This window comes from Ambystoma mexicanum, chromosome 1p, assembly GCF_040938575.1.
Source record: "Ambystoma mexicanum isolate Mex_15411 chromosome 1p, UKY_AmexF1_1, whole genome shotgun sequence".
NCBI lineage: Eukaryota > Metazoa > Chordata > Amphibia > Caudata > Ambystomatidae > Ambystoma > Ambystoma mexicanum.
In genome coordinates, this window is record NC_090921.1 from 619,909,092 (window position 1) to 619,921,207 (window position 12,116).

The window sequence follows — 12,116 nt, forward strand, 5'->3', positions numbered from 1 at the left end:
GTCTGCTACGTTGTCTGTGTCCCATATTCTCTGAATATATTTTCAAGGCAACCCATCACGGAATTGCCTCTGCCTCCTGTGCTCCGGCGACATTTCAAGTTCAATTGCACCCCCACCATTCAATAAATGAAAGTACAGATCAGACACAACCCACCATTACTCATGTGTGTTGAACACATGATGTGTGTGTCTTGTTTACTTAATTGTGGATGTTATGAAAAGTAGAACATGTTTAACTGGTTTTGCTATTATGTAGAAGAAATTCCCCACGTTCATCCACACACCATAGCCCTTTATCAAGTGTTTTCACAGTAGAATTAAGGCGAAAACCATGCATATTTTCACAGACAACCACTCATGCCAAGATTTGGTGAGTTCTAGCTTACAGTCACTATTTTGACCATATCCACCAGTTCAAACAAAGCGGACACACCAATCTTCTCCCACTGTGGCAGCGCTGACCCTAAAAACTCACCTAATATGTGGGTAGTGATTTGTATATTAGAAGGCTCTTCGATATGGTCAAAATTGTGACTGTTAAGAATATGTGATTTAACTTCATGTAATTTAACTTCATTGATGTAACGAGGCCAACTATTGGTGCAGTTCATGCATGGAATTCTATTCAGCAACAATGGCGTATCCTTTTTATTTTAAATCTTAATTCAATCACATTAGCCTGAAAAAGACCTGTGTACAGGCCGAAACACGTTTTGGTTGTGAAGTCATTTTGTTGATCACCACTGAAGAAGCAATTCAAGCTTCTTATGTTCCCTCAACAAAAGCAGTGTGTCCTTTCTACTGTGCTTAGGAAACAGCTTTGATAATGGTGGTCGTGGGCATTGCAGTATCAAAAATAAAAACATGTACATGTTCAAAAAGTATTCCTTGCCTGGACTTTATTGGCAGCCATCTTAACGGGAAGTCAGAATTTGCTCTCTGTAGGCCTATCGCCATGCAACCCTCATAGTTTGTTTCATGGCTTAGCTGTAACATACTGCTTTTCTAGTGATTACTCATTATTTAAATGAATCCTGTTCAATTAGCAGAGTACAGCACCATACGCACTGGAATTCAAAAGAATGGTTCATGATTTTAGTTGTGCTGAGTTGCTGCAAACTGCACAATCTGTTGCCGCACTTTCCTGCTGCTCAGTTTTGAATTCAATGCCACCGTGTTCTGCGAGTCTAAATAGGACGTGCTCAAAAGGAACAGCCTAGGAGCCTGCGTCAGCAATGTTATTTTGGAACGAAGTGAAGCCTACTTCATGAACCAGCTCACGTGAGCCCTGCAGAGCAGTGCCAGGGCTAATTCTGACTGCACAACACTGACGAGCAAAATGGAGCATCCACTAGAGCCGGGGGCACTGAAAACCCAACACCCTGTCCCCGATGTTGTGCTCGAGGTTGGCCGGCAACGCTTCCATGTGCATCGACGGGCCCTTGCCGCTCACAGCCGGTACTTCGAAGCCCTGTTCTATGGTGGGGCCAAAGAGAGCTCCCAGCGGCATATCGTTCTGAGTGGGGTGGACGTGGCGGCATTCCAGGTCCTCCTTGGCTTTGTGCAGTCGTCCAGGGTGGCCCTGACAAGGGACAATGTGGCCGGTGTGCTCGAGACCGCAGATTTCTTGCAGTTCCAGAGAGTGAAGCAACTGTGCATGAAGTTTTTGGAGAAGGAACTCCACATTTCCAATTGCCTGGGCATGATGTCCTACGCCCAGCAGTACGCCTGCCTGGAACTCTACGACTCAGCCCTGAACGTGGCACTGACGCACTTCGAAGACTTGACATCTCAAGAAGATTGGGGGCTTTTGAAGCACCCCAAAGAAACCCTGACTCGGCTGCTGGTGAGCGACGAGCTCTTTGTGGCACGGGAGGATGTGGTCTTCGACGCTGTGCTCATGTGGATCATGGAGGATGCAGACAGGGAGGAGGACCTCTTCGACCTCATGGGTCTGGTCAGAGTGCCCTTCCTCAGCCTGTCCTTCTTGAACGTGCTCATTAAACGCAGCCAGAGAGCTGGCCAGCATGATACCTATGCCAGGCTGGTGAAGAAGCTGGACAGTGGTCCCGCCGTGGGGCCCGGGGGTGGAGACCCCGTGTCCTGCACTAGTAGAAGCTACGAGACTCTGTACGTCTTGGGAGGAAAGCATGACAAGGAGCAGCAAGAGCTTTTCCAGCTTCATCCCAAGACGGGCACCTGGCAGCCATGCAGTCCGCTCCAGCGTAAGAATTTGACCCAGTATGCAGTAGCCGCAGTAGGTAACTTCTTTTGGCAAGCAGTACATGCATGCAGATAAAAAAATTGAAAATGCACACTTGTGACTCCCCCTCCCCCCCAGCAGTCATGTAGTAACATATACGTTTGATGGGTATGTATCCATACAGCAGAGGTACACACATAGCTCCCAACTTCCCCTGTTCAGGAGTGAAAGCCCCACATTTTGGTACAACGTTCATTTATCGACAGTCATTTTTTTAATGGGTTTTTTGCCAAAATAGTTTTTCTCAGAAAATCTCATAGAAAAAACAGGGGGGGTTATATAAGGGGTAGTAGGGTATGGAATAGTGTTAAATTAATGGGGGCCAGCCCCCCAAAAAGAAAAACAGGTTTTTCAATTAGTCGAAAAAATGGCATTCGATAAATTGAAACCTGGAGGTAGACTTTTTAAAATGCATTTTCATTAAGCAATATTACCGTGTTTCATGGGCTGTAACAGGTGGTAATGGCCCGGGGCTTTGTTAATAGACCCAAGTGCAGCACGGGTCTTTGGCGTGGGTCCCTGGCCCACTACCACCGGTGAGACTTTGGCTAGTATCGCTGAGGTTCTAATAGTTTGTTTAAATGGAACAAAATGACTTGCGTAGCGTGCATCCATACTCACTGAATTGGGCACCACACAAACTCAATCTCGAAGTTAATACACAATACAACAGTGATGTTATGGAGCACAACAGTAACTAGTGGCCCATTAGGCTGTGTGCTCTTAGCTTGGTATGAAAAGACATATGGGGTCAGTAAGGGGTTAACAGCACCTGTAAAGGCGCCGGAGCCGCCAACCCCTTACCACCGCATTACGAGTACTGCGCACGGGACCCGCTAAGGATGCCTGGTTTTATCAGGCGGCCTTAGCGGGTCCCGCGAGCAGCCCAGCATGCTAACAACGGACCTGTTATTAACGGGCCCGTTGTTAGCATGCTCCCCATTCCCATTGAGCCCCTATGGGGCTAACAGCGTCATGGTTACCTCTTAATGACCCCTATAGACATTTCATATAATGTCCTCAAAGTGTTCTATACATTTGCCTTTGGTAATGCAAAACTTCTAATCGGATGATTTTAATGGTATTTTCTGATGAAGATGAAGCCAATGCAATTTAGACCGGCAGTCCATCATCAGGTCACAGTCTAGAAAAACAATCAAAATACAAAGTAGCATAAAATAAACTCATAAGTCTTCCTAATTAAAAAGATATTTAAAGAAGAGTTTGGGAAACATACCCGTTTTCCACAAAGAAAGAACACCCAAGATGGCAGATAACAAGAATTCTAAAACGACCCCTAATGAAATATAGAATACCACAGTGTACTAGAGGAACACGTGCACGCTTCTTGTGCACACAGTTACTTACTTTGTAAGTAACGGTGGTTGCAGGCTTCGTGTTCACAACATAACCTGTACTTATAAGATAATTTTTTTAATTATGCTTACCATCATTTTAATATTATTAATTTCATCTTTGATGTTGGGAATGACTACTTAATTTTGTTTATTTTCACAGTATTTATTTTGTATCCATCCTTTTAACAAGTGGTTTAGGAGCACTTTTGGAAGAACTTTTTTATGGTTTGTGTTTATCTATTATACTGTTCTATTCTATGGGGCTGATTAATGGAATTATTTGCGCCGAAAAACGGGGATTTGTGCGCCATTCTGCCTGCAAATCCCGGTTTAACAAATGGCTATTTGTGGCCAGAATGGTGCACAAATCCCTGTTTTTCGGTGCAAAGATTCCATGAATCAGCCCGTATATTTCCTTAAGGGGAGTTGTTGAATTCTTGTCATCTGTTACCTTAGCTGTTCTTTCTTTGTGGAAAACAGGCATTTCTTTTTAGGAAGACTTATGATTTTTATTTGATACTACTTTGTATTTTTTTTTCTTCACTATCCCCTGATGATGGACTGCTCGTCCAAAATGCATTGGCTCATCTTTAGTCGGTTTCCTCATATTTTTACAAAAGAATTATATTAAAATATTGGTACACCTTTTGCATTCCTAAAGGTAGTATATTGAAGCACTCTACGGACTTTACATGAAATCTCTATGGGCCTGATTCACAGAAGCGTTTTCTAATGGCACAATCCCATAGGAAAACACTCTGTGAATCAGGCCCTATGTCTTTTCATACCAAGTGGAGAGCGCGCAGCACAGAGGATGTGGTTCTTGGTTCCATAGGAAAACGGTCTGCGAATCAGGCCCTACGTCTTTTCATACCAAGTGGAGAGCATGCAGCACATAGGATGTGGTCCTTGGTTACATAGGAAAATGCTCTGTGAATCAGGCCCCATGTCTTTTCATACCAAGTGGAGCGCACGCAGCACAGAGGATGCGGTCCATGGTTCCATAGGAAAACGCTCTGTGAATCAGGCCCCATGTCTTTTCATACCAAGTGGAGAGCGCGCAGCACAGAGGATGTGGTTCTTGGTTCCATAGGAAAACGGTCTGCGAATCAGGCCCTACGTCTTTTCATACCAAGTGGAGAGCATGCAGCACATAGGATGTGGTCCTTGGTTACATAGGAAAATGCTCTGTGAATCAGGCCCCATGTCTTTTCATACCAAGTGGAGCGCACGCAGCACAGAGGATGCGGTCCATGGTTCCATAGGAAAACGCTCTGTGAATCAGGCCCCATGTCTTTTCATACCAAGTGGAGAGCGCGCAGCACAGAGGATGTGGTTCTTGGTTCCATAGGAAAACGGTCTGCGAATCAGGCCCTACGTCTTTTCATACCAAGTGGAGAGCATGCAGCACATAGGATGTGGTCCTTGGTTACATAGGAAAATGCTCTGTGAATCAGGCCCCATGTCTTTTCATACCAAGTGGAGCGCACGCAGCACAGAGGATGCGGTCCATGGTTCCATAGGAAAACGCTCTGTGAATCAGGCCCCATGTCTTTTCATACCAAGTGGAGCACACGCAGCACAGAGGATGTGGTCCATGGTTCCATAGGAAAACGCTCTGTGAATCAGGCCCATGTCTTTTCATACCAAGTGGAGCGCACGCAGCACAGAGGATGTGGTCCTTGGTTCCATAGGAAAACGCTCTGGGGATCAGGCACTATGTCTTTTCATACCAAGTGGAGCGCACACAGCACAGAGGATGTGGACATTGGTTTCTTGTCAAGCGTGCATGCCATAAACTAGAAAGTAAAAAAAAATGGCTGCCATTGAAATGAAGATCGGACCTGAGAGGGGAACCAATCATCCATTCTCATGCTATATTGGGGGCTTTTGCAGTAAGATGGCGGGCAGTCGATGGCTGGAAAGGGAGGAGGGGGCTGCAGGAAGGCTGTCAGCCCCAATGTCAGTTTGTGTGGTGAGCAGGGTATTGTAATATGTGACTGGAAAGGGATAGTGGGAGCCATGGCAGGATGACTGGGAAGGCACCCCGAGAAGCAGCGGTAACCGGAACCATGAAATGCTGGCTTGCATCCCAAAATAAAACTAGCATAATTCGCTTCATCCTTGGCTCAGCTATGCCCCACAGGGTGCTACTCTCTGTGCATTCCTTCTGGCAATGCATTGCGGCTAATGTGTCAATGGGGAGTCGAAACCTGGGGTTGAAGTATGGGTCACCATTCCAGATATGGACGACTTAAAAAAACAAAAAAAAAACTGTTCTGCTGGCGGCTTTTGAGGATGTGAGTGCAGGGCTTCCTCTCTAGGGAAGTATCACACTGTTCCTAAAATGGCAACCAACGGGAGGGGCCCAGTCATAGTGCAGCAGGAAGTTACAGGGCAGAGGTGACGTATGAGCATCAGGGTCAGAAAGACTGCTGTCACCAACATGTGCCCAGCTCCGGCCTTCTAGAGTCAGTCGTGGAATGTTTCCAGGGTAACCATTGTCTACCGAAGTCATTGCCATATAGATTTAGTGCACGCAAATGTCTCTTGTGTGGACATCCTTTTTCGGTTAGCATACTTTCCTGCGCTTTCCGCGCCTTATGCCCAGTCAAGCAAGGCTGCAAATGGCCACAACTTTTATTATGTATTCACACATAAGTCAACACAGACGGTCTGCAGGGCATATGCTTCACATTTCTTTCTTTACTGCACCCCCTCAATTGGTATTGTTCAAGGTAATTTCCTCTGCAAAGAGGCTTCTGCTCGATCGTCTGTGTGATTGCTATCTGCGACAAGACATAATGTAACACATTTAGGATAGCTTCAAAGTACAGAACAGTTAGGCAGTGGTGGGTGGTTAAACGCCTTGTTTTCGCTTGAGATGCAACAGGAAAAAGAGGCCAGTGTACTCTTGAAGCTGGTATTTAAGGCCCAAGGCCGCAGGCATCTGATGTCAACTGCCTGGTGCCCTGCTAATCCCGGTTTCCCCTCTTGGTTGTCACCTTCTCTGTCTCTCTCTCATGTAATCCCCATACTTAACCGGCACACACGCGTTGTAGGCAAAGCGAGGCGGGATACCATCTAGAAAAGCGCACTTTCTCTAACCCTCAATTACATAGGTCTGTACACGGATAGGAATGTTTATGGATCATTAGTTCTAGTACGCCTTTTCTTAAATTCATTTTGACTGAGCTTTTAGGCATTTCAGGTAAACATCGCAACCTAAGGGGACTGTTTCTCTTATGAATACAGGTAGAGAACACAAGTGTCAGGTCTTGGGTTCTTAGCTGGCCATCACCGAGCAGAGGTAAACAGGACGTAGCAGCTCATGGCATTAACTTACCCTAATTCGACTTTGTTTCACACGAAACCAATGACTGGAGCCTCAGAAAGATAACACGTGGCTTTTATTTTATGACCTGGAGACATTACATGCGATGTATCTGTTCTTTTGTGAGCGCAGCACTGGTAGAAACACTGCAGGATGTATAACCAGTGATAGAAGTGCACCAAAAAAGTAGTGCAACTGTGACTCCAGCGGGGGACGGAGTAGGAAGGAAGGAGGCAACGTGCACCACGTGTTCAAGGGTTGCAGTGAAGCTGGTTGACAGCCAATTGAGCTGAAACCAATTTCAGTTTAGCCGGTGGTAAAATTGAGAAGTGTGCTTTAGCTTCACAAAGAACAGCACCAAAATTGTGAAAATGTTTGAACAAAGTAGTGGAGCTGTTAACAGTAAAAAAAAAAGTAAATAGTGGATCACAGTTCCCGACCGTTCCTGCTCACTTTGACCACTGTCCAAGGTGCCTCAACCAGGCCCTTCCCTGTGGAATCCCCCACTGATGTGTGGTAGAGAAGGTCAATGTGTCTTACCACTTTCCCAGCAGAAAGTCCCCTTTGAGGTGTGACAAGAATGGCAATGTTACTTAACCCTTTCCTTTCCGAAGCCCCAGTCAGATGTGTCAGGATGTCTGTCAATGCATATCACTTCTGCCGTTCATCTTTCCTTTGCTACTGGAGTGATTCCTTCATCACTCAGGTATGCCTTGGTCATTCCTTTGTTGAAGAAGCCCTCTTCTGACCTTGAGGTGCTCACCCACTACCAGCCTATTTCTTTATTGCCATTCCATATGAAAGTCTTGCAAACTTTGGTATCTCCCCTTCTATCGAATTTTTTGGAGTCCTCTCAATACTTTGAGGAGTTTGAATCTGGCTTCCATCCAGGAAGTTGTATGGAATCAGTTCTGAACTCTGTACTTGATGATCTCACTTGCATTCGACAGTGTTGATCACCTTACCCTGATCTCTCAGCTTTCTGATGCCAGCTTGTCCGGCCCGGCAAAGTGCTCAACTGGTTTTCCGCATTCCTGGCCGACCGTTCTCAATCGGTATCCCCCGCCCCTTCGGTCAGTCCCGGTTTATATTTTATGTGGGGTCTCTCAGGGCTCAGCATTGTCCCCTATTTTGTTTAATGTTTACATTAGACTTCTGCTGGTCCGTCAGTCCCATGGATTCCGTTGTTACTCAAATGCAGACGACACCCAGAGTTTGGTGCATCTGGACCTATCGCAGGATGAGACTGCAGTACCATCTAAGGAAATGCCTGGAGGAATTAGGAGGTTGGATGACCTCCAACTGGCTTAAGCTTAACGCCAGTAAGACTGACATCTTAGTGGTGGGTACCACCTCCCCCAACCTTTTTTGGACAAAGGATTTCTGGACCCCCTCGTTAGGCCCTCCTCCCACCCCTGTCATCTCAGTCAGAAACCTCGGAATAAAAATCTCCGCCTCCCTGACTATGGACGAACAGGTGGCAGCAGTCTGTAAGTCTGGTCACTTTAAACTTTGGGTTTTAAGAAAGGTTCTTCCCTATATCCCTGCTGATGCCCAAGTGGCTGTGATGGCCGCCTTAATTTTGAGTGGTATTCATTACTGTAACTCACTTTATTTAGGTCAACCCCTATATCTTCTCGGGCGGCTGCAACTACTCCAAAATGCGGCTGTTAGAGCTATTCTCCACCCACCTTTTGGCACACACATGTCCCCCCTGCTGACAAAACTCCATTGGCTCCCAGTGACAGCTCGAATTATGTTGAAATCCCTGTGTTTGGTTCACAGAGCCTACTATGGTAGGGGAGCTGAGTACCTGCAGGCAGAATTCGTACAATATGTGCCCTCTCACGCCCTTCGTTCTCGTTCCGCCTCTCTGACTGTTGTCCCGCGATTTAGGCGCACCGCACTGGGGGTCGTGCCTTCTCAGTTGTGGCTGCCAGGGCTTGGAATGATCTCCCTCTTGAGCTTCAGAAGATGGCTGATCACCTTGCCCTCCGGCATAAACTGAAAACTTTGCTATTCTAATGCTCTTCCTTGGTATCAAACTGTCCGGGTCTCCCTCAGCGCCATGATGCCTTCGGGCGTACGTGCGCTTTATAAATCCTGATAACATAACAGTGCCCCCTTATCCTCAAACAACTTCTGATCTGTGAGTAGACCACTGACCTCCAGAAGTCTCTGTATTCCTCAATGACACATCTGTATCATTCCTAATTCCTCAATGACATATCTTCAAGAGAGTCTTCCAATGTGCCCCAAACACTTCCTGCCTGCATACCTACACCACATGACCGTGAGAGAACCCACTGAAGATCCCTCACTCGTTGCTGAAATTGCCAATAAGTGTGGTGGCAATTATTGCTGCTTGTGATGGTGATTTGTGGCAATTTCATTGAAGTGGAAGTTACCACACCATTTCACCAACACAACTAAACAGTCGACCACTTGTAGGCATTTCAATTGCTAGCAATAGTGGGATTTGAACTGTTGACATTACCCTCTGCTAAATATATGTGCCATTCCTAAGGAAAAGCCTTTTCTATAAATTGACTGTGTTCAAAAGTTATACTCTGATATGTAGTTATACACTCATTTTAGATGGACTCCAGGCTTCATTGGCTTTGGATCACGTCTGCATGTCTTAAGCTTGTATCTGCATATATTTTGCTTGTGTCTGTGGGCCAGATTAACAGAATGGCACAATCACATTGGGAAACTCTCTGTGAATCAGGCCCTATATATCTTTGGCTTCAGCCTACATTTCATTTGCTTGAATCTACCTGTGGCGCCTATTTGTCTTGCCTGTTTGTGTATTTTACTTGAGCCTTCATGCCTTTACGGCGAGTATACATGTCTTTGGGTTGAGCCTTCATGCCTTTACGGCGAGTATACATGTCTTTGGGTTGAGCCTTCATGCCTTTATGGCGAGTATACATGTCTTTGGGTTGAGCCTTCATGCCTTTACGGCGAGTATACATGTCTTTGGGTTGAGCCTTCATGCCTTTACGGCGAGTATACATGTCTTTGGGTTGAGGCTTCATGACTTTGGCTTTAGCCTCCCTGACTTTGGCCTTTTGCCTACATTTTCTTTTGCACGATGTCACATTTATTTTGCATGATTTAACATGTCTCTGGCTTGAATTTGCATGTTTTTGCTTGAGTTTACATGCCTCTGGCTTCAGTCTGCTTGAATGTGTTTTGCTTGAGCTTACATGTGAAGACTTTGTGTCTTTAGCTTGAATATAAATGTCATTTACTTTAGTACACAAGTATTTGCCTTCAGGCTAGATGTAGGTGGCATGAGCTTATATGTTTTTGGCTTGGTTCTCTATGTGTTTGGCTTCCGCCTGCATAATATTGGCTGCCGCCTACACGTTTTGGCTTTTAGTTAACGCTCCTTCTCTCTTTTAGGAAATTTGCTCTTCGTGACTGGAGGACATTTTAGGGGAGACTTTGTTTGGTACAGTGTGGACTGGGTGCTCATCTACAACTGCTGGGACAATCAGTGGATGGATGGACCACCAATGAAACAGTCACGGGACTGTCACTGTGCTGTGGGAGTTGGAATTCACCTGTATGTCCTGGGTGGCAGCACCGACTCGGGCGTCATCACCGATGTGGAACGCCTGGCACTGACAGACCTGCAGTGGGAGAGCACCAACCCCATGGTTCACCCGGTGGAGAGGGCAGCGGCTGTCGGCTTGGGGACTAAACTTTATGTCCTCTGTGGCCGTGATGATCAAGGGGATGTTTATGGTGGTGTGCAAAGACTGGACCTGGAGACCGATGCATGGGATGTGGTCTCCTTCTCCCCCCTGCCCAGGTGAGTAGCCTTTTATTTGGCTACATTGAAAGGAGGGTGAAAAACATATACAAAACATGTTAGCTTGAATCCAGAAACGTGCATGATTATTTTATTGGCAGCAAGGATCCATCCTGTATATAATTTTGAAGAACCGAGGCAAGTTTCAGAGTGGTGTCCATATGTTATCACCAACCCTACTCAACCAACAACTCCAAGGGGTCGACTGACCGCCTGGGAAATTAGATACATATCTTGACACCCCTGTATCTCTATAAGGATGGTAGTATTGAGGCCAATCCCAACACATTTCCTCTAACTAAATCTATCCCAGCTATACAGGAATTTAAGATGCATGAGCGCATCAGTGTAGCTCCCAAAGTTCAGGTAGACAGACAAGGAGATGGAATAAAGAGATTGTGGGTATGGAAAGAAAATGAAGTTGCAGGATTGTTAAGTGTCAATAAATTAGGTTGACAAATATGTGGGGCTAAAAAATAATTTCAATTGGTTTGCTGGAAATCTGTGTGCAATATTGACAATATCAACTAAACGAATGTGACATAAGTCCAAACTCACCAAGCTCTGTACAGTGTTTCTAAAGGGGTTTAAACGAAATGTTAATTCCTCTCCATGATTCCTCTTTCTTTCCCATTTGCCTGATTGTCTTCCTCTGCTCCCTCCAGTGTCTGGTGGAGCCTCACCTCCTCCCATATATGCAGTGCAGTTATTCCCTTCCTTTTTGATATCAAATCAATAAATTGATGACTCTTTTATTATGCGCTTAATACCGGAGGCCAGTCTCTAAGTGAGGGTCTGGGATTCAAACCTGTTTTACTCTGCAGTCTTGCTTCCAGGACAAACACATTTCCCATGAGCTATCCTCTGGGCTCCAATTACTACCCAAAACCTTATCAGGTCAACTTCTGCCTTCCTCTGCTTTTCTCTCGTTACCATGTTGCCATCTACAGCCTTGTTACACCTCCTGGTGCTCTCCTCTGCTTTATCCAACCACTTACCTTTCTCACAGCCGCTGTGACCATGGCTTTCTCCCAGGACTTAAATCGACCCCTGGGCCCCCTGACCATGGTTGTCTGCTAGGATTCAAAGAATTTCCATCTTGGCTTTCTCTCACGATTTAGACAGGGTGGAGTTTTCAAATGTTGCCTACAATTGGGAGTGTCCATGGCATCGGCGGAGTGCCTAAAAAACGAAGAAAGAATAGAGGCGGTGCTACCACTTCCATGACTGAATGTCTCCTGGAACCTTCTGCAGTAGACGACTGGTCAGTTGTTTCTACGAGTGCCTCTGTCATGTTGTCTGCACTTTTGGAGCCAGGTAGCTTGGGGACTCGAGGTC

At 45.9% G+C, this 12,116-nt stretch overlaps 1 protein-coding gene across 1 annotated transcript in view; it reads left to right on the forward strand.

The window, feature by feature from the left end:
* Positions 1–1,233: 1,233 nt before the first annotated feature.
* LOC138577197 (kelch-like protein 24a) overlaps positions 1,234–12,116 on the forward strand; it is a 39,854-nt gene continuing 28,971 nt past the window's right edge. Inside the window, exons 1-2 of the mRNA XM_069649611.1 lie at positions 1,234–2,261; positions 10,367–10,778. Of these exons, the coding sequence (XP_069505712.1) occupies positions 1,340–2,261; positions 10,367–10,778 (1,334 nt within the window). The 5' untranslated portion in view covers positions 1,234–1,339. The remainder of the gene's footprint in view (positions 2,262–10,366; positions 10,779–12,116) is intronic.